The sequence below is a fragment of the Prionailurus viverrinus genome, chromosome E2 (assembly GCF_022837055.1).
Source record: "Prionailurus viverrinus isolate Anna chromosome E2, UM_Priviv_1.0, whole genome shotgun sequence".
NCBI lineage: Eukaryota > Metazoa > Chordata > Mammalia > Carnivora > Felidae > Prionailurus > Prionailurus viverrinus.
The window spans coordinates 47,268,484-47,292,063 of NC_062575.1; the positions used below are offsets into that span (position 1 = coordinate 47,268,484).

A 23,580-nucleotide genomic window follows, 5' to 3' on the forward strand; every position below is an offset into this window, starting at 1 on the left:
GGAGCTCTGACTGACATGTTCATTAAGGGCCGGGCTCCAAGGGCACCGCCCCGAGAGCGACTGAACGCTAACCGCGGCGTGGCGGGGCCGGCAGCCGTAGCCCCGCCCCCGGCTCTGGGCTCCACCTTTCGGCCCCACTTCCGCCGGGCGAGAGGCTTTAGGCGTCGCTGCCGTAAGTCGCGGAGGAGGTTTGCCGCATCACGGAAGATGGCGGCCGCGGCGGTGAACGGGTCGCCCGGCGCCTCGGGCTCAGGGCCTGCGGCGGCCTCGGGCGCAGTCCTGCAGGTCGCGGCCGGCATGTACGAGCAACTTAAGGGCGAGTGGAACCGCAAAAGCCCCAATCTTAGCAAGTGCGGTGAAGAGCTGGGCCGTCTCAAGGTAGGGTTCGGCGTGGGCCTCTACGAGGGGTGTAGACCCAGCCGAGTTCCCGGCCGTGAGCGAGACCAGGGCGGGCAGGGGGATCCAGTAGGGTGAAGGATTCGGAACTGCCAAAGTGCGGGCTTACAGGGGTGAAGAAGTGAGAGAGGCTTGGAACGGATCAAATACGGCCCCACAGTGGGGGGGGAGGGGGGGGGGAGGTGTGATGGAAATGTTTTGGTACAAGCGAGTGAAAGGTTAATGTTTTGGTGTTTGGAGGCCTAGCTGAGAGTACCGGGGTTTTTCTCATGGCGGGGGCGGGTGGGTTCTTGACGAAAGCAAGTGGGGAATGAGGACCGGACAGGGTGATGAAGGAAGCCTGAGATGAGGGGTGTATGGTTAGACCAGACCAAGTCAGGATCAGAGATCTGGAGGTTAGGGACGCATCTGTGGGGATGGGAGGGAGCAGCTGAGTTTTGAAGACAGGACTGAACCTAGAAAAAAGATTCTTAAAGAAGAGGACCAGAATGGTGCCCAGGGTGCTTCAGACCAACCGTGTTTGTGAAAGAGTACAAGTATTGTGGGCTGGACCAAGTCCCTGAGGGAGGTGTGTCGGATAAGAAATGATGTGGGCTGGACTATGGGGGGGATGTTGGCTCCCCTCCCTCCCTGGTGTGGATCTGAGGGTGGATGGGAGTTGATAGGATGTGGGAAAGGTCTAACAAGAACTGAAGGTGCTAGTGTCCCCCCACCCCCTTGATTCCATTGAGTCGGGCATGGAGTATGTCTCCTGTTTACCTAGTGGAGCTATTCATAATTGTAACATGAGGTCCTCCTAAATGGGCACTCCGTGTGCCCAGGCCCTGTTCTGAGTGCGTTCTGAGGACTGACTCCTCCTTTAAAACTCACAACAACCTTATGAGTCAGGGATGATGATTAGCTCCATTTCCTAGGTGGGAAAACTAAGGCTTAGAAAATGTAAGTAACCTGTTCTTGCAGTCCCATCGTTTTCTTTCCCTGCTCTCCTTGTCAGCTGGTTCTGCTGGAGCTCAACTTCTTGCCAACCACAGGGACCAAACTGACCAAACAGCAGCTCATTCTGGCCCGTGAGTGTCAACTGGGGTTGGTGGGGGGGGGGGGGGGGGGGAGTGGTGCTGATGGGAGGAATGGTGGTCAGGAGAGGGACTCTGTCACCCCCTGAGAGCCTGCTCTGTCTCCCCACAGGTGACATTCTGGAGATTGGGGCCCAGTGGAGCATCCTGCGCAAGGACATCCCTTCCTTCGAACGCTACATGGCCCAGCTCAAATGCTACTACTTTGATTACAAGTGAGGATGGGTCCTGCCCCTCGTTGGGTGGGGGCAGGGAGTTATATGGTAGGCTGCTTTTTTTTTTTTTTTTTAATTTTAAGTAATTTCTGCACCCCTTGTGGAGCTTGAATTCACAACCTCCAAGATCAGGAGTCGTGCATGCTCTACTGACTGAGCCATGCAGGTGCTTTTTTAAATCGCTGCTGGTCCAGCCACTCAGGTCATCTTCCTTCACCCGGGAACTCCCTGTTTGCCTAGCTGTGTCTCCAGAGGCTGCAGGGTCAGGTGGTTGCCCTGGAGGTCCTTATCCTGGGATTGTACCTTCCAGTCTCTGTTGGCCTCCAATCTGTTCCCTTCTCCACATTCCCACACTACATTTCCACTGCCCGCTCCTGTCATCTTTCACCTGCCCTGGCTCCAGCCTTGCCCCCTTGGATTCATCCCTCATGGCAGCCAGTAGGATCTTTGTGATACTAAATTTTGACCAGTGTCAGTCCCCTACTTGGAACCTGTGATGGCTTTCCATAGCCCTCAGGCTCCAGACTAAACTCTTTCCTGTGGCCTCCGATGCTGTATCAGCCCTGACCCCTCTGACTTTGCTCTCCCCCCCCACCCCCCGCCCCCACATCCTGCACCTGTCTCTCCCACTGGACTCCTAAAAGCAGAGGGATTTTGGTCACTGCTATGTTCCAGTACTGCCTAGCATGAGGCTGGGCGTAGAGCAGGGATTTGCTGGATATGTGTTGAATATAAAACTTAAATGATTTTTAACTCAATGGTGCCTGAGTGGATTAATGATGAAGAATTTGATATCAGGGGTGCCTGGATGGCTCAGTCAGTGAAGTGTCTGACTCTTGATCTCAGCTCAGGTCATGATCTCGCTGTTCGTGGGATCAAGCTCCGCGTTGGGTTCTGCGCTGACAGCTCAGAGCGTGCTTGGGATTCTCTCTCTCTCTCTCCCCCTCTCTCTCTCCGCCCCTCCCCTGCTTGCACTCTCTCTCAAAATAAATAAATAAACTTAAAAGGGAGGGGCACCTGGGTGGCTCAGTTGGTTGGGTGTCCAACTTCAGCTCAGGTCATGATCTCGCATTTCATGGGTTCGAGCCCGGCGTCGGGCTCTGTGCTGATCGCTTGCTCAGAGCCTGGAGCCTGCTTTGGATTCTGTGTCTCCCTCTCTCTCTGTCCCTCCCCTGCTTGCGCTCTGCCTCTCTCTCAAAAATAAATGAACTTAAAAAAAGTAATAAAAAAAAAAAAGAATTTGACATCAGAAGTCAGGCAAACCTGAGTTTGAAAGTCATTTTACCACTTCCTGATTATGTGGTCTTGTGCAAATGACTTCACCTTCCTAAGGCTCATTTTCCCCCCAAAGGAAGAATGATAATTCTTAATATCATAATCGTAGCTGACACTCACACAATATTTATTTTAGCCAAGTACTGTTCTGATCATTTTACTTGTAGCCAAGTACTGTTCTGAATATTTTACTTGGATTAAGTCTTTTAATCCACTTAACCCTTATTCGTTTGACCCACCTTCTATGAGATGGATGCTGTGGTAGTACTCATTTTACGGTTAGGGAAACTGAGGCCAAGTCACTTTACTGAAGTAAAGTCACTTGCTTGGGCCCATATGGCTTGTGACTTCATGCCTCTCTGGGCTTCAGTTTCATCTACCAAGGCCCTGATGCTTCTCCAAGGAGACAGCACAGGGCCATCATCAGGGTCCCTGGAGCCTAGAGTAGGCGGGGCTCCGAGGCACTTAAGCCTTCCTTACCTTGTTTCCCCCACCCTGGTCCACAGGGAGCAGCTCCCCGAGTCAGCCTACATGCACCAGCTCTTGGGCCTCAACCTCCTCTTCCTGCTGTCCCAGAACCGGGTGGCTGAGTTCCACACGGAGTTGGAGAGGCTGCCTGCCAAGGACATCCAAACCAATGTGTACATCAAGCATCCTGTGTCCCTGGAGCAGGTGAGGGGGCAATGGGAGGGGCAGGTGTGAAGGTGGTGGTGCAGGCACAGACATTAGGGAAGACTTCCTGGAGGAATGGGCAGGGTTCACCTGTTGTTGGCTCATTTGCTCATTTGTCCACAGCTGCTGAGCCCCAGCCATGTGCTGGGTTGGTTTTCAGACCACTGCAAGCAGAACAGGCTGAAATCCATGATCTGGTGGGCATGACATTCAGATGAGGAAGCAGACAGTACATAAAAATATTTTTTTAAAAAGATTAATTTATGTGGTCAGGTGTTAAGTGCTATGAAGAAAAAGTAGCAAGGAGGGTGGTGAGTCGGAGCATGGGTGAATTTTTTAATAAGGTGGTCAGGGAAGGCCTTGCTGAAAAGGTGACATTCGAGGAAGACTTGAAAGGGGTGAAGAACCCAATCATACGGACATCTGGGGGGAAAGTGGTCTTGGTAGAGGGAGCAGCCAGTCCAAGGTCCAAAGGCAGAAACATGCCTGGCATGACTGAGGGAAAGCAGAGGACAGTATTTCTAGAACAAGCTGAGCATGGTCAGGGGAGAGTCTTAGTACCTGAGGTTAGGAAGGAGTTCCTAGAGCTGAGGTCTCATGGGAGGATTTTGTTGGGGTTGGTGGGGAGGATGGGAGAGAGAGCAGTTATGGCCGGCAGCACAGCCAGAGCAAAGGAGTGGAGGAATGAGCTTGGGGTGGATCCAGCTCTGTCTCTCCTGTGATTGGAGGATAGATAAGATAATTAGCTACCAGTCCAAGGCAGGTTGGAGAAGGAATGTGTGTGTGTGTACGTGTGTGTACGTGTGTGTACGTGTGTGTACATGTACAAACCAGGGAAGGCTTCCTGGAAGAGGACGCGTCCAGTCTGCCTGGGGAATGCATGACTGTATGGCAAAGGGTGTTCTGGCAGAGGGGATTAGGAAGGCACTGGGGATATGGTGGGGCCTCAGCTGGTAGCCCTCTGTGCTACCTCTTCCTCATCCTCTTTTCCTGCCCACCCCCACCTCTACAGTACCTGATGGAGGGCAGCTATAACAAGGTGTTCCTGGCCAAAGGCAACATCCCTGCTGAGAGCTACACTTTCTTCATTGACATCCTGCTTGACACTATCAGGTGCGTGAGGGGCCAGGGTCCTGTGAGGTTCAGAAAGAGCTCGGACTCGAGTCAGAAGGCCCCAGGTTGAATCCCATTCTGGCCATTTGTGACCTGGGGAAGCTGGGCATATCGGTTCTCCTTTTCTGTGAACGGGAACTTGTCGTGAGATTGTGGAAAACAGCCCTCGTTTTACTCTGGGCCGTTAATCCACGTGCCCATATGTGTCAGATCCCGGGGGGGGGGCTTGGCACCCGGCCAGCGCTCGGCAGACGAGAAGCAAGCCTGTCGTAGAAGTGCTCCAGCCCGCGAGGCATGTGACCTCACCTCAGATCACCTAAACCGTGGAACCCTCGGTTTCCTCTTCCTCGGAAAGGGGCCATGAAGTCCCACTAGCCCCTCAGGGGTTGCTGCGTGCACGAGACACATCACACGGGCGGGTGGGCCGACATTTCCATGTGCCTTGAGGAATAAAAGGGTCCAGGTGGTGGTGGAGCTAGTTCATGGAGGCAAAGTGCCAGACTGAGCTGGGTTTCCATTTCTTGGATGGCAAAACCAAGCCCAGAGATGTGGTGGGAGTGAAGAGGGGATTTAATGAGTTTAAGCTGTTTGCAATTAATATTTTGGCTCTCCAGAATGAACAGGGAGTGACATAATGAGTGTCTGCTTACCTGCCACTTGGTCTGGGAGATAAAATGCCTCGGAAATGGATGCATACGCTCCCTGTCACTGTTTTTGCCCCGGCGCTGACCCCTCCTTTCACTTCAGTGATTTGATCCTTGGCTGTTTTTCTACTTCAGTGTTGATCTTGGTACCTCTTAACAGTGGTAGCAGGGAACCCTCTCAGGATCAGATCTAGAAATGGGGTACAGCACCCTTGTGTGTGTGTGTTGGGTGGGGTGGGGGTGGGGGGGCGTTCTGTAAAGAGATCCTCTCACGTGAATCCCAGGCTGGGTTTCAGACAGTCTGAAGTCCTCATGGCTGAGAGTGGGATTCAGAGTGTGGGCCCAGGAGTCTGAGAGCTCTGGACCCTATTGTGGCCCTGGCTTTGCAATTCTGGTCAAGCTACTCCCCCTCTCCAAGCCTTGATTAAACGGGGCAGGTAGCACGTTCCAGCCATCAGTGCTGAACTGAAGGGTCAGAGCTCACACGTGTCAGGCCGGGGAGGACAAGGCCTGGAGAGTTGTCTGTGCCCAGTAATGAGAGTCTCATCTTTCCCCAGGGATGAGATTGCTGGGTGCATCGAGAAGGCCTATGAGAAAATCCTTTTCACTGAGGCCACCCGGATCCTCTTCTTCAACACACCCAAAAAGATGACGGACTACGCCAAGAAGGTGGCTGGGGTATAGGGCAAGGGGCCGTGGGGTCAGGGGTGTGCTCACAGCAGGGTGGGATGGCCTAGAGGGACACTGGAGCAGGATTGCTGAGGTCGAAATCCATCTGTGTGACCTCAGGCCGGTTGCTGAACTTCCCTGAGCTTCAGTTTCCTGATCTGTAGAGTGGAGCTAGAATTTAGCATGTGGGATGAGCACAGCACTTGGCATGAGGTGGAGGTGGACACATGATACCTGTTGAGCTGTTGTCCTTAACAGAATTCCTTGGAGGTTGCAGCTTTTCTCCACTAGACTTTGCCTCACTTGGCCTGGGGTATTTATGCAGGAGCAGTGCCCCTGGAGATGGTTTATGCATGTGGTGTACTGACCCCGGTCACTGAGCAGGGTCAAGAGCAGAGCGGAAGAGGTGGAAATGAACTCGAACAATGGTGACAACTGATCTTTAGTGATCGTTTACTCTGGGCCAGACACTTCTCCGTGCTTTAGAGGTGTTGATTCACTGAATCCTCATAGCAGACCCGGGGAGGTGTGTGATCAGAGTCCGTCTCTCAAACATGGAGAAACGGAGGCACAGAGAGGTGAAGTTACCTGTCTAGAGTTGTGCGGGTGGAGTAGGTTGGTAGAGTAGAGCAGAGTAGGGTAGAGTACCAGCAGGCCCATGTCGGTTCGTGCTGGCTCTATGGGGTGGGGAGGGAGCCTGTGTGATCACCCCACCCATCTGTCATCCTTCCCTTTCTGCAGCGAGGGTGGGTTCTGGGCCTCAACAACTACTACAGTTTTGCCAGCCAGCAGCAGAAGCCAGAAGATACCACCATCCCCTCCACGGAACTGGCCAAACAGGTCATCGAGTATGCCCGGCAGCTGGAGATGATCGTCTGAGCCATCAGGGGCTGGGGTGGGGCAGGGCTTACGTTATTTAAAGCAGTTGCAGTGCAGGGTTCCCCCCCAATAAAGGTGGATTGACATTGTCTCTTCCAGGCCCTTGTCTCCCCGGGCGGAATGATGGAGAGACAAGTTCCTCATCTCTGAAGAATTTAGAAGTTTGGGGGCCCACTGGGGTCTGAGATAACCCTCTGTTGGGTCAGCCTCTGTCCAGTGGCCATTGCTCAGGGTTTCAAAACAGCTGCCCACTGCAGGGGCCCAGTTGCAGAAGGAGCCCCGGTCCCAGGCAGAGGGACTGTAGTAGCCAGCTGTGGACATACAGGGAGGCCAAGCTAAGGCTCGAGTTTTTCAGCGAAGGGGGTGAAGCATCACAATTTTAAAAATGTTTGCAACTAATTAAACCAGTTTGTTAAATGACCTATGAAATGGAACCCGTCTGTGGGCTACCAGTTTGAGACCTCTGTGGAACCATTGGTGTGGGCCCTGGCCTGGGATTGCCCTGGTTCCCACCCTTCCTGAGCCAGTGCTGTGACTTACGACCTCCTGTACCGCCCCCAGCCTGTATCTCCTGCCTTGAAGTTCTCGAGAAGGTATTTTAAGGCAGAGTCCAAATCTGGCTGAGCCATTTGTGGGATGTGGGATTTTCAACAAAGTCTTCCAGAGTCCATTTTCCCTGCTGTAAAAACGGAATGATCACCCCTGCTTTCTAGAGTGATTTGTGCTGAACATCTGAACTTGGCACCGATCAGCTCAAATGGAGCTCATGGGGTTAAGGGTAATGCAAATGTCTCACCTCTGGGTCCATCAGTCCGGATGCTGGATCAATGGAACCTCCGTTCTGCTGTTCTGGGTCCAGTCTCCCTGTTTCCAGGATGTGCTGCTTTCATGGAGACCTCTGCCCTCCCGATCCCATCCCTTTGACCCTAAGCAAGTGACTGACAGGTAGCTAGATATCTAGATGGTTATTTTATTGTCAAGGAGGGGGAGGCAGAGGGCATTGAGCAGACTGCACTCAGTTGGAATGGGTGGCCTGCAGATCGTAGTGCTCCAGCCCGGCCACCAGGGAGCCAGCCAGCTTGATGGTGGCAACCCAAGGCGGCTCGCTCAGGTGGTTGGTGGGCGTGCTCAGCCTAGGGGGAGGGTAGAATCAGCAGGGCATTGCCATGTGGCCAGGCCCTTAACCCTTTTATAGGTTTCACTTTCCCCATCTGTATGAGGGGCCATGTTTGAGCATCAAAACAGTCTAGGGCAAGGCTGTATCCGTTCAAATTTAAAAGGGGGGCTAAGGGTTGCTGATTCTGTGTTCTGAGCATCCCCTCAACCTGTCCTGCCTCCACTGAACCCCAAGGGATCCAGAGCAGAGGGTCTGCCAGTGATTCAGAGTCTCAGGAACCAAGGTCAGATGGACCCTGATGACCAGATCCTGAGATTCAGTGTGTGTGTGTGTGTGTGTGTGGAGGGGGGGTGGAAGAGGTGTAACTGAAGGATGCACTCTGGATCTAAGGACTCAGGTGTAGCCTCTGCAGCACAAGGACTGGGGCATCAGTGCCCTCTGGCTGCCAAAGCCTTGCCTCAGGAGAAGAGGCTGGAGGGGTCAGGAGTGCCAGGGGCTAGGCCAGGACTTTTCTGAAGGCATGCATTCCTCCCCTCTGCCCCTCTCCCTGAAAAGCTTGGGACATGGTCCTTCTTGGTGCCCTCAGGACAGGGTCAAGGCCTTGAATAGGATCAGGCCAGCTGGCACCAGCTTCCCTCCCTGATGGCTCCAGAAGGTCACAGGGGCAAGGGTCAGCTTGGAGATCTGGATACCAAGAGGTTGGGCCTAGGTGTTCCCTCTCCCTTGTCATGGGTCAGGATGGTGTCAAGTTTCTTCTAGCTCCCCGGGGGATTGGAACTCAGTTGGGTTTGAGATACAGCCAAGGGAAGGGTAATGGTTCAGCTGGAGTCGGGACACCAAAGCCGAATGGGTCTCCATCCAGGAAAAGTCGGGTTCAGAACTTTTAAGAGGTATTCCCTCCCCTCCCTACACCCCGACGACCTTCCCTCACCAGGCAGATACGTTGCGTGGTAGACGGCGATGACGCAGCTGGTGGCGGCAGTAACACTTGCAGGGACAAGAGTTAAGCACCTGGAAGGGCGGCCAGTGGCGAGTGGTGCCCGTGTTAGCCATCCCTGCTGGAGGAGCCCCGCCACCACCACCCCCTCCACCTCCGCTGTCAGTCACGGTGGCTGCAGTACGTTCCCGAGGACCATCTCCAGGGGCGCCCGCCGCGCGGGTCGCACCCCGGGCTGCACGGGGACCCTTGTTCCTGCGCGTGCGGGCCTTGATGGGCGCGGGCGCAGGCAGCGTTGGCTCCGCTGTGGTGGGAGCTGGAGCCGGGGATGGGGCCAGGGCCGGGGCCTGGTCGGCAGCCAAGGCGAGGGGCAGAATGGGAGCCGGGGCGGGAGCCAGGGTCGACTCCAAGTGGCCCGGGACTGGGGTGGGAGGGCGGGCCACGGGCGGCGGCGTTGGCTGGAGCACCGGCGGCTGCGGTGTGGGCGGTGGCGCGGGAGGAGGCGCGGGTGGTGGCGTGGGCGGCGGCGGCGGCGGCAGCAACTCCTGTGGGCCTGTTGGCCCGGGGCTCACAGGCTCGCCGTTGGTGGGCGCCGGGAAGATGAACATAGGCGGCGCCAGCAGGGCTGGTGCAGGCCTCCGGGACCCCGGACCCGGGTGCGTCTGCCCTGGTGGAGGCGGTGGGGAGCCCCAGGGCCCTGAGAGCGTGGCCGCGCGCCGTCGGGGCGCCCCGACACTGCCGCCGGCTCCGTTGAAGCAGAAGTGGCGTTCAGGGCCATCGGGAGGGCTCGCCCAGTCGAATTTGGGCTTCGAGCTTGGAAAGGTGGTGTAGGGTGGCGGCGGAAGGGCCCTGGCATGGGACACAGGCGCCGAGGGGGGTCCAGAACACCCCTCGCCGTCTCCATCACCGCCTTCTGCTTCTTGAGACTCCCGAGGGACCTCTCCCGAGGGTCGAGAGGGCCCAGGAGCCAGGGACCCCTGCTTCAGGCCTTCGGCGTAAGAGATGGAACCCGAGGCAGCGGAGAAGAGTCCTCCTCCGCCTCCGCCTCCGCCTCCGCCTCCGCCCCCGAGCGAGGCTTTGGCAGCTGAGGAACTCGACGCTGCCGCAGGGGCCAAAGGGGGCCCCGACTTGAAGGTGACTTTACACAGCAGGCTCAGGCCAGACTCGGAGACCGCGGGCCGGGCCATTTCGCCCTCTCCTGCTTGGGGAGGTGCCCCTCTGCGGGCTCCCCTGGCCGTCTGGCCCTCGCTGCCGTACCCCACCTGGCTTTCTGTGGGGGTTGTGGCGGGTGTGGCCCGAGCAGGAGTGATTCTGTGGCCCGGGGGCTGCCGGTCGGAAGATGGCGGTGGCGGTGGCGGTGGCGGCGGCGGCGGCTTCCGCGGCGCCAAGAAGGGCGGAGTAGGGGATGGGGCCCTCGGGAGAGAGTCGGGGTCCTCTCCAGTTCGTTGCCGGGGCGGCGGCGGCAGTGGACGAAGGCTCGGAGGATCGCCCTGGCCGCGATGGCTCGCCTCCAGCAGACCGCGGATCCGGGGCACCGGCGCCGGAGTGCCCGTGGGTTTTCGCCACTTAGACGGCGCGGGCAGCAGGGTCCCCACGGGGGGCGGGGGTGGTGTGGAGACCGCGGCCGCAGCCGCCTCCTCTGAAAGGGGCGTCACTGGCGAGGGCAGTTCTAAGGTCAGGGGCAGGGGCGAGGGTGAGACCTGGGGCTCCGGGGGTACCAGGATTCCCGGGGGCGCGGAGCTGCCAGGGAACCAGACGCCCAGCCCTCGAGCCAGGCGCATGGCCGGGGAGGAGGGGGTCACCTCGGGCTCCACCGGGGACGTACGGCGGGAGTCAGAGGAGCGGTCCGAGGCCTGCTCTTTTCGGGAGCCTCCGCCCGCGGAAGGCTCCGACTGCACGTTCCCCATTTCTGAAGGAGGTCGGCGACTGTGATCGGAAAAACTTCCGCCAGTCAGTCCGCCCAAACTGTGGGGACTCTACGAGGCTGACTGTATTTGGTCGTACACGTCCGCGCCAGACCCTCCCCTGTGCTCCGAGATCCGTTCAGGCACTCGTCTGTCACTAGTCTCTCGCTGCATTCCTGTTCTCTGACTCTCGAGGCTCAAGCCTTCTTCCCCATCGCCCATTCAGCTGCTGTCAGGCCTTCTCCCTCATGGCCCCATTCAGCTGCTATTCAGACACTTAGGCTCCATCCTCTTAGTGTACTCAGATTCGGTCCCTGTTCCCCCCACCCAACCCTCACCCCGGCTTGTCCCTCAGGTCACATCCCTACACTTTGGCCATGTCCCCGGTCTCCAGGCTCCAAGACACAGGTCTTGCCCGCTTTTCTGTCAGTCTGTCAGGCCACATCAGTGATGATGATGGTGCTCAGTAGCCTACAAAGCCTGCAAGGAGTTCAAGCTTCTCTCCAGGCCTTCAAACCTGGCTCTGGAGACCCAAGCCCCGCCCATGCTCTCTGGTCCCGCCCCCGATTGTGTATCGGGCCTCATCAACCCCGCCCCGGCCTGGCCTCGCCTCCGCGGTATTCTTGTCTTACTAACCCTTCAGTCCTCACCTCTAACCCTCCGATCCCTCTCTCTGTGACGATCATGTGAGTCTCTCCCTCTTCCCAGGCAGCGGCAGATCTTTGGGTCTCACTCTTAAACTTTTACGGCTCCTGGTCTACCCGCCTCCTTCAACACTCAGGCCCCACCCCTTCCCCCAAGCTCCGCCCTGGCCCCGTCTTCGCCCAGAGGTTCCCACTCACCGACTCCTCCAGCCGACCAAAGTTCAGACCGCGGCCCCCTGGGCCCAGGGCAGGGTGGGGAACGGCCGTAGCAGAAAATAACCGAAAAGAACGGGGGTGAAGCGGGTGATGGCAAGTGGGCGAGACGGCGGGGGCGGACCCCGAGATCTAGGCCCCGCCCCCGGGCTCGAGGCCCCGCCCCCCTGTGAGCCAGCAAGGGGCCGGCCCCTGACGAACCTGGATCTCCCTTTGAAATATTCCGCTGTCTTCCTCCCCGCCCCCAGACCTTGTGGCCCTAGGCCCCACCCCTTTAGAACGTTGTCCTTAGCTCCTCCCCTTTATAAATGCTCCGCCCCTCTTCGTTATTCCCTCCCTCGAAGCCCCGCCCGTTACGGACACCGCTACGTAGCTCCTCCTTTTAGGCTCTCATGTGCTCCGCCCATAAGGCAATTTACTTCTAAACTCCGCCCTTTACGGACCCCCTTGCATCTCTTCCCAAGACCCTCTCCTCCCTCAGGCCTGCCTAGAGGCTCAACCACCGTGGACCCGCCCCTTCCATGACGCAAGTGCTTGTCCGCGCCCTCGGCGTCCTCAACGACTCTCCTTCCCAAGGCCCTCTAGCCCCGCCCCCTTGCGAAGGCTCCCTTCTCGCCCCACCCCTTTTCGATCCCTACCAGGTAGTCAGCCCCTCCCATTTAGAACCCAAAGAGCAGACCCTCACCTTTTTAGAACCCTGAGAACAGGCCATGTCCCGGACCCTTCCCCCCATCCTCAGGGATCAATGGCGCGGATGAGTGGGAAAGTGGGGTGATCTTCTCTGGATCCCGAGAAAATGGGGGCTGGGGGGCTGTTCGCTGGAGCCAGTGGCGGGCTCTAGGACCCAGCGGGCAAGTACGCCCGCCTCGCGCTTACCCCTCCCCCAAGCCGCCCCCTCCCCCTCACCCATCTTCCAGGTTCCCCCTCCCTCCCCCGTCGCCCCGGCTCCCGGTGCCCGTCTCTAGCGCCGCCGGAGCCAGCGAGGGAGCCGGAGCGAACAGGAGGAGGAGGAGGAGGAGGAGGCCAAGTCGCCGCCGCTCGGAGCCCGGCCGGAGCCTCCCAGGCAGGTGCCAAGGGGGGCGAGGGGGCGGGGGCTGACAGACTGCCTGTCCCGGTGAGGGGGCGGCCAGGACCGCGCTGCTCCTCCTGCCCACCGGGGCGCCCCCCAGACCGAGGCTGGAAGGACAAGGGGTTGGGGGCCCCTAAACTGCGCGGCAGCCATTTGGGGTATCAGTCTCCATTTGGGGGCCTGGACTTCTCCGAAGACGCCCCATTCATAAAATTCCGAACTGGACCCCTACCATTGAGGAACTCTGGGGACCACTCCCCCAGGGAAACAGATGTGTGGGGAGCGTAGGGCATTCAGAAATCCCCGCGTCCCATCCCAGCTAGGCCCTGGGGGACCCCTGCCCTCTTTCTCTGCTTCACCTGTTGTCGGGGGAGGCGGGCGGACAAAGGAAGCAGCATCACGTGACTGCTCATTCACAAAATCCCATCCCATTGAGAAAAGGGGGCTGGGGGCGCTGCGACCGCCCCTTACCCTCCCGAAGGGCTGGGGAAAACCGGCAGCCTGCAGGTGGGGGAAGGGGCTAGAGCTCGCTGCCTGGGTCCCTAAGGTTCAGACGCCAGGGTCCCTGCGCTAGGTGGTAGTGAGGGGCTGGACGCTGATCACGATTACTGGGCGGAGGGCTACGTCCCCTGAGCTGGGGGGCGGGGTAAGATGGTTCTGAAGGATGCTGGGGCGGGGAGGGGGAGGAGGAGGGATCAATTCTCCACCTCCCCTCAGTCTCTCTCCCTTGCCTTCCATGGGCTGGGACCTGAGGGAGCAGGCTTGATTTTTGTGAATGAAATGCACTCTGGTTGTGTCTCGGTCGTCCGTTTCTGGCTTCCTCTGCCTCCATCTCCCTTTCGGCCTCTCTCTGGCCATTTCTGGTTCTCTCCCTGCTCCCTGCCCATCTCCCGTTGCTGGGTGACTCAGTGAGCTTTGCATCCGGTCTCATTCATAAATCCGGGAAGGGGTGGGGGGAAGAGAGCCTGGGTTTCTCACCCAGCCAGTGGCCTGGGCGGCCGAGTGTGGAGGCAGTGTAGGGGGATCTGGAGCTGAGTTGATGGGCTCTAAGAAAATACATATGCGCAGGCACCCAGCTGTGAGGGGGAATGATGGGTGGGGCTGTGGGAATGTGCTGAGGGATGAGAAGGAGACTGGGTTGATAGGGGAAGAGCAGGGAGGGGGAAGGGAAGTGGAAAACTGGGGCTGTGGGGGTCAGGATGGGAACGATGGGGAAAGGGACGAAGGTGGGTGCGGAGAGAAAAGGTGGATACGGAGAAGGTAAGCATGGGAGAAAAGAGGTGGCATGACAAGAAAGAAGCCATGCTGGAAGAAGGTGGGCATGGGGGGTGGGGGGAGAGGCAGGTATGTAAGGGAAGGTGAGAATCGGGGCCCGACGGTGCAGTGGATCCAGATGTGAGGGAAGAAGAGGGAGATGAGGCTTGGGGCGAACGCTGAATGGCAGAGCAGGATCGGAGCTCACTGACTTTGTCCCTGTCTCCCCACCTCCTGCAGGTACATGGTTCAGGTCCGAGCCGTGGTGATGGCCCGAGATGACTCCAGTGGGGGCTGGCTGCCTGTGGGGGGCGGGGGCCTCAGCCAGGTGAGCGTTTGTCGGGTCCGAGGGGCCAGGCCCGAGGGGGGGGCCCGCCAGGGGCACTACGTCATCCACGGGGAGCGCCTTCGGGACCAGAAAGTGAGCCACCCCGGGGCGTGGGGGTAGGGTGGGGGCATGGGGAAGTAAGGGGATGGGGCTGGGAGTGCAGAGGTGAGGTGAGGTCGTCTCCCAGCCCAGAATCAACCTGGGGTGTGGGATGTGGTTTGGAAGTGAATACCTGTCTTTGGATAAGAACTGGGAGTTTGGGGAATATCTGGGGTATTCGGCAGGTCCTGTCCACTGCCGTTGCCTGGAGGGCTATCACAGCAGCCTCCTCACTGGCCTTGCCCTGCTCCTGCTCTCTCCCTCAACCGCAGTCTGTTCCACAGGGGCCCTGCTGACCCCTGACTCAGAACCCTCCTGTGGCTCCATCTTGCTCAGAGATCCTTGCCAGGAGGCCCTACACCACTGGCCCCTGTCTGCTCTAAGTATATGGAGGCATTTGGTGGGGAACCATCTGGAAGCGTCAAATAGGGTTTCCAGTCCTATATGTGGGTTCAGCAGGAGTATCCTGGGCTGTCTGGCATGAGCTGGAAGGACACTGTCAAAGTTTCAGCTGGGGATGTGGCAGAAAGACGTGGATTGTTTGGAAAGGCTTGGGGGATGGGTTGCATCTCAGAGCCGAGGTCAGAAGGAACAACGTAGGGGGATTTGAAATGGTGTGAAGGAATACAGTGACGTTGGGCCAGGATATGAGGAAACATCTAGGGCGTTGACCAGCATCTGAGGGGGAAATCTATGGGAGTTTGATAAGAATTTGGGGGTAGTGTCTTGGGAGATTATTGGGGCATCAGAAGGAGATTAATAGTAATACCTTGAGATGTTCAGCCATGTTTGGGGGGGTGTTATTGAGTCAGAAGGAGCGATGTTGGGTTATCAGAAGGGGCTACTAGGAAAAGGAAAATGTGGAGACCAAGGGCTTAGGAGAAATATTGGAGCATCAGAGGTGTGCTCAATAAAATTGGGGAGTGGTGTTGGGGTGTCGATCAGGGTTCAAGGGTACACCTAGGGTTGAGAAACGAAGTTTGTGGGATGCTTAGGTATGCAGATAGACTGAGGGTTAAGAGGAAGACACAGGCATGTCTGGAAGGGGGTGTCTGACCTGCCCCCTCCCTGCCCCCTCAGACCACCTTGGAGTGTACCCTGAGGCCAGGCTTGGTTTACAACAAGGTGAACCCCATCTTCCATCACTGGAGCCTGGGCGACTGCAAGTTTGGGCTGACGTTTCAGAGTCCCGCAGAAGCGGACGAGTTCCAGAAGAGCCTGCTGGCTGCACTGGCTGCACTGGGGCGAGGTGAGCGGTGCAGGCCGTGGTACTGGAGGATGGGGTGGAGGGGTGGGAGAATCTGGAGCCTGGCCTGGGGAGCTCACTGTCTGCCTCTCTCCTTGCCCCAGGCTCGCTCACCCCCTCTTCCTCCTCCTCTTCCTCCTCCCCTTCCCAGGACACCGCAGAGACTCCCTGCCCTCTGACGGTGAGTCTCCTCCAGGACACGGCTCTGCTGGGGGTGCCGGGGGGCTGTCTCTATCCTACAAACATTCTTGAGCATCTCTGTATATCAGGCACCATGCCACATGCGGGGGACACAAATCTGGGCCCGGACTGTTAGTGTCAACTCAATGCCAGCTATCCTTGTTTTCCCATTCTGTCATGGGTCACACATTCATTCAAGGGTATTTATTGAGCACCTTCAGTAAGTAGTGTTTTAGGCACTGGGGATACATCAGTGAACAAAACAAAGTCCCTTTCCTCATGGAGCTTCTATTCTACTGTGGAAAGGCAGAAATTTTTTTTAAAAATTTTACTTTAGAGCGAGTGAGAGAGAGAGAGAGAGAGAGAGCGTACACGCGTGAGCGGGGGAGAGGGGCAGAGGGAGAAAGAGAGAGAATCTTAAGCAGGCCCCACACTCAGTGCAGAGCCCCACGCGGGACTCAATCTCATGACCCTGGGATCATGTCCCGAACCGAAATAAAAAGTCAAATGCTCCACCGACTGAGACACCCAGGCGCCCCAAGGCAGAAACTTTTTTTTTTTTTTTAAGATAAACTATCTTTTACAGTGAACAAATTAATGACAAGTCCAGCCTTCTAGTTATTCAGGGTATAATCCTTGAACTCATCCCTGACTTTTCTCCTTTTTTATGCCCCTCATCCAATCTGTCATCAAATATTGGCCTCCCTTTCAAAATGATTAGAATTTGAATGTCCAGGCTCACCCTCCAGCTGCAGCATTCCCACCAGCTTCCTATTGCCAACTGCCCCCCTCCTCTTCCCTACTGCCTGGAAGTTCCCCCCACACGGCCAGAGAGACGCTATTGATATCTGAGTCAGATCATGGCCATTCCTCTACTCAGACCCCTTCCAGGGCTCCATCTCACTCAGGGTAAAGGACAAAGCATATAAGATCCCATAGCGTCCGGCCTCCTATCCTCCGTTTGGCTCACTCTGTTCCAGCCACACTGGCCTCCTCACTGTTACTCCTACAGAGCAGACACGTTCCTGTCTCGGGGTCTTTGCACCGCTGTTCCTTCTGTCTTGGAATACTCTTCCCCAAATTTCCACATGGCTCGTCCCCTTATTTCCTTCAGGGTTTTATACACATATCGCCTTTCCTGAGTAAGCTGTTTAAAAATCGCGTCTTCCAATGCTCCTTATCCTGTTCTAATTTTTTCCCCATCTTCTAGATATTTCCCCTATTTCCTTTCTAAATAGACAATTTTCTTACCTGTTAGCGTATTGCCTGTCTCCTGTGCTAGAATGCCAGCTCCAGGAGGCAAAGATCTTTTGTTGCTTTCTTGCTGCATCTCCAATGCCTAAAACAGTGCCTGGTATACAGTAAGTGTTCAGTAAATATGTGTCGAATAAATTTATTGAATGAATAAATGCACATAATGTCAGACGCGATTTGGCATTTGCTGGGAACAGTGGGAGTTGCTGAGACTTAGGAGAACAAAACTGGTTCCCGGGGCAGAAAAGCCGGAGTCCCAGGGTCAGGGGAAGATGTGGGTGGGGCTACCCAAATCACGCAGACAGTTCCCACGTACTGAGTGCTCACTGTACTTTCCGCTCTCTGAGAGTTACGCTGTACTTTCCACGCTCCGTCTTACGTCCTCACAGTGGCCTTTGTGAGCCTGGCATGTCATGGGTGCTCAATGAATGTTTACTGAAGCTAGTAATGGATGAAGTCAGAATGATCCCCAAGCGACAGAAAAGAGTCCGAGGTCTGAGAAGTGACGTTTCCGTTTGTAAGGGACGGTTGGTTTGGGTGAGGAAGGAGAATATTCCTGGTGGGTGAAGCTGCCCCCGTAAAGGTGTGGTGGTGGGAATGAGGCAGGAAGGTGGCTGGCTGGCCAAGGGAGAGGGGTTCTGGGAAGGGAGGATATTTTGATGTTCTGTAGGTTGGTGAGCTGAGCAGATAAGAAGAGGGGGTCAAATAACAGTAACCGTTTCCAGTCTCCCCATACTTCAGGCATCCTCATGCCCTTTACAGTGGGCCCTAACCACATCCTTATGAATAGACACTATTATGATCCCCATTTTGCAGAGAAGGAAACTGAGGCTCAAAGAGATGAGCTCACTTGCCGGAGGTCACACAACCAGTCAGTGGCAGAGCCGGGGCTTGAACCGAGGCCTGTCTGGCCGCAGAGCCCTCGCTCGCCACGGGAGGGGGTCTATGTGAGGGCATCGGCTGTGCCGGGGGTTCGGCTCTGAGGCCGCCGATCTCCTCCAGTCCCATGTGGACAGCGAGTCCTCCTCCAGTCACAGCCACCAGGAGACGCCTCCCACCGCCGCGGCGGCCACTATCATCACTGTGGAGTCAGCTTCTGGCTTCGGGCCGGCCACGTCCCCCCAGCGCCGGCGCTCCTCCGCTCAGGTGCGACCTCTGACCTCCAGCAGAAGTCTGGGGCTCCGGGTGAAGTGGGGTAGGGTGCTGGGCCCCGAGGTAGGCGGGAGCTGAGACCCCCAGAAGGGCAAGAAAGCCACAAACAGATCCTGGGGGCCGGCTGACTTGAATTGATGGCAGTCGTGGTGGGAGGGTGCTTGGAGACTTCGGTCCTTCCGAGGGTTGGGTGAGGGCTTCCCGTGTCTCCTGCGCTCTTGAAGATTTTGGAAAGTTCTGAGTTCTGAACTCAAGGGTTTGGGGGACGGCTGGGACAATTCTTCGAGTGTATGAGGGAGTTTTTTGTACTCATGGAAGGAGTTCTTTAGACTGCTTAATTTGTTAGGAGGGCCATGGTATCCAAGGAGGTTAAAGCTCCCTGGGGACCAGATTCCTGCGTCCTGAAGGAAGAGATGGCTGGGGGTCCAGAGCTCCCAGATCTGGGAGCTGGGACTTCCTGAGTCTTGAGAAAGGACAGGCCTGGGAGCCTGGACCACTGGGTCCTTAAGGTGCGGGCTTGGTGCCTTTGGTCTGTTCTTTGATATCCTCTGTCCCCTGTGAGAGGAGTGGGCTGAGGGCTTGGAAGTCTGAGTGCCGGACCCACACACTCAGGATCCCAGGACAGCCTCCTAGGATGAATGAGGCCTGAGGCGGGGGTCTGGATTCTCAAGTCTTCTGCGACTGGGATGGATTGTGGTGGAGTGTGGGGGTCACAGACCCTGCTAACCTGTTCTCCTGTCCCTTCGTCCCGCAGAGCTACCCTCCGCTCCTACCGTTCACGGGAATTCCGGAGCCCTCAGAGCCCCTGGCCGGGGTAGGGGGCCCGGGCTGGGGCGGCCGTGGCTATGAGGATTATCGGCGTGCTGGGCCGCCCGCACCCCTCGCCCTGTCCACCTGCGTCGTGCGCTTCGCCAAGACCGGCGCGTTGAGGGGTGCAGCCCTGGGGCCTCCCACCGCGCTACCCGCCCCTCTCGCCGAGGCGGCGCCCCCAGCGCCGCCGGCTCGCCCACCACCCGGCCCCGGCCCTGCCCCTGCGCCGGCCAAGGCCTCCCCGGAGGCAGAGGAGGCGGCGCGCTGCGTGCACTGCCGTGCGCTCTTCCGCCGCCGAGCTGACGGGCGTGGTGGCCGCTGCGCGGAGGCCCCGGACCCGGGTCGCCTGCTGGTGCGCCGGCTCAGTTGCCTGTGGTGCGCCGAGAGCTTGCTCTACCACTGCCTGTCAGACGCCGAGGGCGACTTCTCGGACCCGTGCGCCTGCGAGCCGGGCCACCCGCGTCCCGCCGCGCGCTGGGCCGCGCTGGCCGCCCTCTCCCTGGCGGTGCCCTGCCTCTGCTGCTATGCGCCCCTGCGCGCATGCCACTGGGTCGCGGCACGATGTGGCTGCGCTGGCTGCGGGGGTCGCCACGAGGAGGCGGCGCGGTGAGGACGGCCTGGTGGGTCCAGTAGCTGCACCGAGGACCCAAGATTGAGGGTCCAGGACCCTGGACTCTGTTCGGACCCCAAACCCAAACCTAGGCACACCCGGAACTTGGAGCTTGAGTTTGGATTGAGAGACCCCAGACCTGGAACCTGGACCCCAAATCTAGGACTGAGAGACCCCAGACCCAGCTTCATTGGGATGTCTGTCCAAGAGGTCCCAGGCATCCTGAGTTCTGGTGTCCCCATCCTGCCGCCATCCCCTCCCTGACCTAGACTGAGGAGACTCCAGGCATCCCCCAGACTCTACACCTCGGGCAGGCTGGGGAGCATCTGTATCCCTGAGAGATGCAGGGCCCTGAACCCCAACTCCCTGTTCAAATAACCAACCCAGACCCTATCATGCCTGACACCATGAACCCTCAGATTACAGCCCCGGAGTTAGTCAGGAGTTACTAGTACCCGACCCTGCCTGTATACGATTCCTCCCAGATCTTGAGACCATAGAACCCAGATTCACCCCAGATGGTCACCGAATGCTCACCTAAAACTTGGGGCACCCATATCTGAGATGTTCTTGTAGCCTCCAGGACCCCTGAGATACCAAACTCTCTTACAATGCCCTGAGTTGTTCGATATGCCCAAACAGATGTTCTCTGACCAAGATGACTTGGGAGACCCATCTCAGAGTCTCTCCCATTCCCCCCAACCAAGATCCAGATGTCAGACTCCAAGATGCTCTGGGAGCCAAGGACCAAAGACGTCTGTAGACCCACCCACCCCAAGGCAGTGTTCCAAGGAGCTTTGGATCTCCTATATGGGACTCTGATGTGCCTCGTACTCCCCTATGTAGTACTGAAGGGCACCAACACCTTGGGGCCCAAGACACTGGTCCCAAGTCCCCAGATAACCCTTTTTCAAAACCCATTAGACTTGGATTTCAAGCCCCATAATAGTCTGGAATCTTTGGCTGCTTTGTATCCACAGATCCTCAATTCCCTAAAGGCTGGAAGCCCAGCTCCCAGAAGATGGGATGTTCATGGCAACCCAGACCTCTGACCCCTTGGCCCCCAGCCCCTGAGCGACCCCAAGGTGCTTTGGGAGCACTGGTCCCAAGACCCCAAGGTGCCATTGATACCCCAAATTCAGGGCTCAAGCCTACACAACATTGGGATTGTCCCTGCTCAAGACCTTGGTCCCTCCATACCAGAGACAGAACTGAAGTGCCCCAGGGCCATAGCACCTTCAGATCCCAGATTTCTTTGGACTCAAGCCTCTTAAGCCTGATATTCCCCAAGACCTGCTGCCCTTGAATCCTGATGTCTATAAGCCCCTGAAACCCCAAGGTCCCAGACCTCTGAATTCAAGTCCTAAGGATCCCAGCCCAAGCCCCCAGCATCTCACAGAACTACCCTTTTACTAGGGTAAAAAACAAACATTTTGAGCTCATGTTTCTGAATTCCAGAACTACCCCAGAGCTCCCCCACTCCCATCTTTAGGACCTAGCATTGCCGTAGATGATTGTGCAAGCTGTTCACTAATCAAAGCCACACAGTCAAGGTGGGGGTGTGGCTGGAATTCACACTGCACTCTGCTGGCTACACTGTGCACGAAGTCACTTTTTAGGCTAGCTATGGATCTACACACACACACACACAGACACACATGCACACCCCTTGCACTCAGCCCCAAGCCCGACCTTGAGCCCAAGTCCTAGTCCAAACTTCTTCCGTTCTGCCCTGTTAACCCCTTCCCTTCCATCTCAGAGTTGGGGATTGCTTTGCGAAGTTTGACAGCCTATTTCGTGGCCCTCTGTGATCCCTCTTCTGGGCAAGGGGGGATGTCACAGTCTCTCTCCAGAGTGGGATGGGACTTCCAGGGTACCTCAGATCTGATGGCCTGAATGGGAGGATCAAGGCCTTGGAGCAAGACAATCTCAATGCTCTGTGGGCTTGGGACCTGCATGTGGTCCCAAGCATCTGGAAATGTGCACTTACCTTTCTTCATTACCCAGACTTGGATGACCTTGTAGGAGTTCAAGGGATAGGTCAAGGGGGTCAGAGGGCTAGATCCTTCTGTCACTTCCTTTAAATTATTAACTATTTATTACATCCGGAACCTGTGAGATTCAGCTCTCCCAACCAGACCCTGGGATGGGTGAGAGAATAGGGGGATGTCCCTCCCATCCCCACTCTGCCCAGCTCTCATCACTGTCAGACCCACCAGAGCTGAGGGCGGAGGGACCGGGGGCTGGGGCAGCCTGGGTCCCCATCCCCCTCTCTGTGCCTCGGTCTCCTCCCTTCCGTGGTGGGCGGGGGGAAGCTCCATTCTTAACCTACCTCGTTTTGGGGAGGGGTGGGACGGGGACCAGAGTGCTGTAAGGTGCTGTGGGATCTGCGGATGAAGCGGTGGGAGCCGGGGAAGGTTCCCCCGGCCCCCACCTTCCAGCACCGCCTCTCCCAGGTCTCCCGGTCCTGTTCCCTGCTGATACCCACCTCTGATCCATGATTCCTCTTCATCACCCCCAAATCAGGGGTGCGTGGAGGGCTGACCCTGGGAGCCAGGAAGACCTCAGACCCTGGAGCCCCCAGGCCCAATTTCCCAGCTGCCTGCCCCTCAGATTGGATGCTTGGCCCCCAGATTTGGGGGAGGCACCCCGACATTAATCTTCCTGATCTCGATTCCAAGCCAGTCTGTGACCTCAATATTGTTATCAGTGCAGGCTGCAGTGGTGGGGGAGGATGGGGGCCAAAGACCCAGCCTTGTCATTGGGGAGGGGGCATGAAATATTCGCTCCAAGAAACGTCTCTGACAAAGTCTCAGCCTGTGTCATTTATTTGCATTGATACACCCCATCCATTACCTTCCTGAACACCAAGCCAGTCTCCTACCCAATTCATCCTTTCTCCACTTCCTTTAGTCCCAGGCAGGCCCTCCGGCTGAGTTGCACACATTCAGTCACTCAGGTACATTTACTGTACACCCATTATATGCCAGGCCCTGTCCTAGGCACTGAGGATGAAGCAGTGAACAGAACAGACAAAACCCCTTTCCCACGAGAAACTTCTGAACTTTATCGTGGAGGAGACAGTAAATGACATGTTCGAAATGATGTGTACTATAGAGAAGAATAAAGTGGAGAGGGGGGTACAGTCATTTTTAGCCAGGGTGGTCAGGGATGCCTCACTGAGGAGCTGACATCTGGACAAAGCCTCGAAGGTGAGGGAGTCCTGCGGACGTCTGCAGGGACATTCTAGGTAAAGGGGAACTGTTCCCTGCAAAGCCCTGGGGGAGGAGCATGTCTGGTAAGTCTGAGGGACAGCGGGGAGTGAGTTTCTGGGGGGGGAGGAAGCAAGGAGGAAGATACTTCAGGGATGAGGGCAGACCTGTGCGGGTCCTTGCAAGCCATCGCATGGACTTTGGTGTTCACCCTGAGTGTGATGGAGATACAGGAAGGCTCCAAGCATGGGAGGGATGTGACCTGACTCAGGTGTTTACACGTTCCCCCTGGCTGCCTGCGGGGAAGACACAGGGAGTGGGTGGGAGGGAGATGGAGAGGCGGCTGCTGTGATGGCCCAGGAGGAGACCAGCACCAAGATCTGCGTGAGAACAGTGGAGGCAGGGAGAAGTGGGCAAGATAACGGATCTATTTTGAAGACAGAATCCACCAACTTAAAGAGTTTACCAAAAAAAAGGAAAGGAATCAAGGCTGTGATTCCAAGGTTCCAACTTGAGCAATCTTTAATGTCTTGTTAAAGTCAACAAATGGTCCCAAGTACCCAGCCTTGGGGTAGGCAGGAGCATGCAGGATTAGGTCATGATTTTAACAACAGC

The 23,580-nt window shown here is 57.0% G+C and overlaps 3 protein-coding genes across 6 annotated transcripts; 2 read left to right on the plus strand and 1 right to left on the minus strand.

The window, feature by feature from the left end:
• Nucleotides 1-7,356, plus strand: PSMD8 (proteasome 26S subunit, non-ATPase 8). The gene is made up of 7 exons (XM_047837107.1): nucleotides 1-378; nucleotides 1,391-1,463; nucleotides 1,582-1,684; nucleotides 3,466-3,631; nucleotides 4,644-4,744; nucleotides 5,946-6,057; nucleotides 6,799-7,356. The coding sequence occupies exons 1-7, from the start codon at nucleotides 16-18 to the stop codon at nucleotides 6,934-6,936; spliced, it is 1,056 nt and encodes a 351-aa protein (XP_047693063.1). The 5' UTR covers nucleotides 1-15; the 3' UTR covers nucleotides 6,937-7,356.
• Nucleotides 7,357-7,886: 530 nt separating this feature from the next.
• GGN (gametogenetin) lies at nucleotides 7,887-11,867 on the minus strand. The gene is made up of 3 exons (XM_047836442.1): nucleotides 11,737-11,867; nucleotides 8,985-10,916; nucleotides 7,887-8,069 (listed from the first exon to the last, which is right to left on the minus strand). Exons 2-3 carry the CDS (start codon nucleotides 10,895-10,897, stop codon nucleotides 7,952-7,954), a joined length of 2,031 nt encoding a protein of 676 aa, XP_047692398.1. The 5' UTR covers nucleotides 10,898-10,916; nucleotides 11,737-11,867; the 3' UTR covers nucleotides 7,887-7,951.
• A 74-nt stretch (nucleotides 11,868-11,941) lies between these two features.
• On the plus strand, nucleotides 11,942-22,568 carry SPRED3 (sprouty related EVH1 domain containing 3). 4 transcript variants are annotated; one of them, XM_047836443.1, is made up of 6 exons: nucleotides 11,942-12,814; nucleotides 14,315-14,495; nucleotides 15,582-15,750; nucleotides 15,852-15,928; nucleotides 18,184-18,327; nucleotides 19,088-22,568. In XM_047836443.1, the coding sequence occupies exons 2-6, from the start codon at nucleotides 14,319-14,321 to the stop codon at nucleotides 19,751-19,753; spliced, it is 1,233 nt and encodes a 410-aa protein (XP_047692399.1). In that variant the 5' UTR covers nucleotides 11,942-12,814; nucleotides 14,315-14,318; the 3' UTR covers nucleotides 19,754-22,568. The 4 variants fall into 4 exon arrangements, with proteins under 4 accessions (XP_047692399.1, XP_047692401.1, XP_047692400.1 ...); XM_047836445.1 differs by having other exon boundaries at nucleotides 14,315-14,402; XM_047836444.1 differs by lacking the exon at nucleotides 11,942-12,814 and having other exon boundaries at nucleotides 14,112-14,495.
• Nucleotides 22,569-23,580: the final 1,012 nt, after the last annotated feature.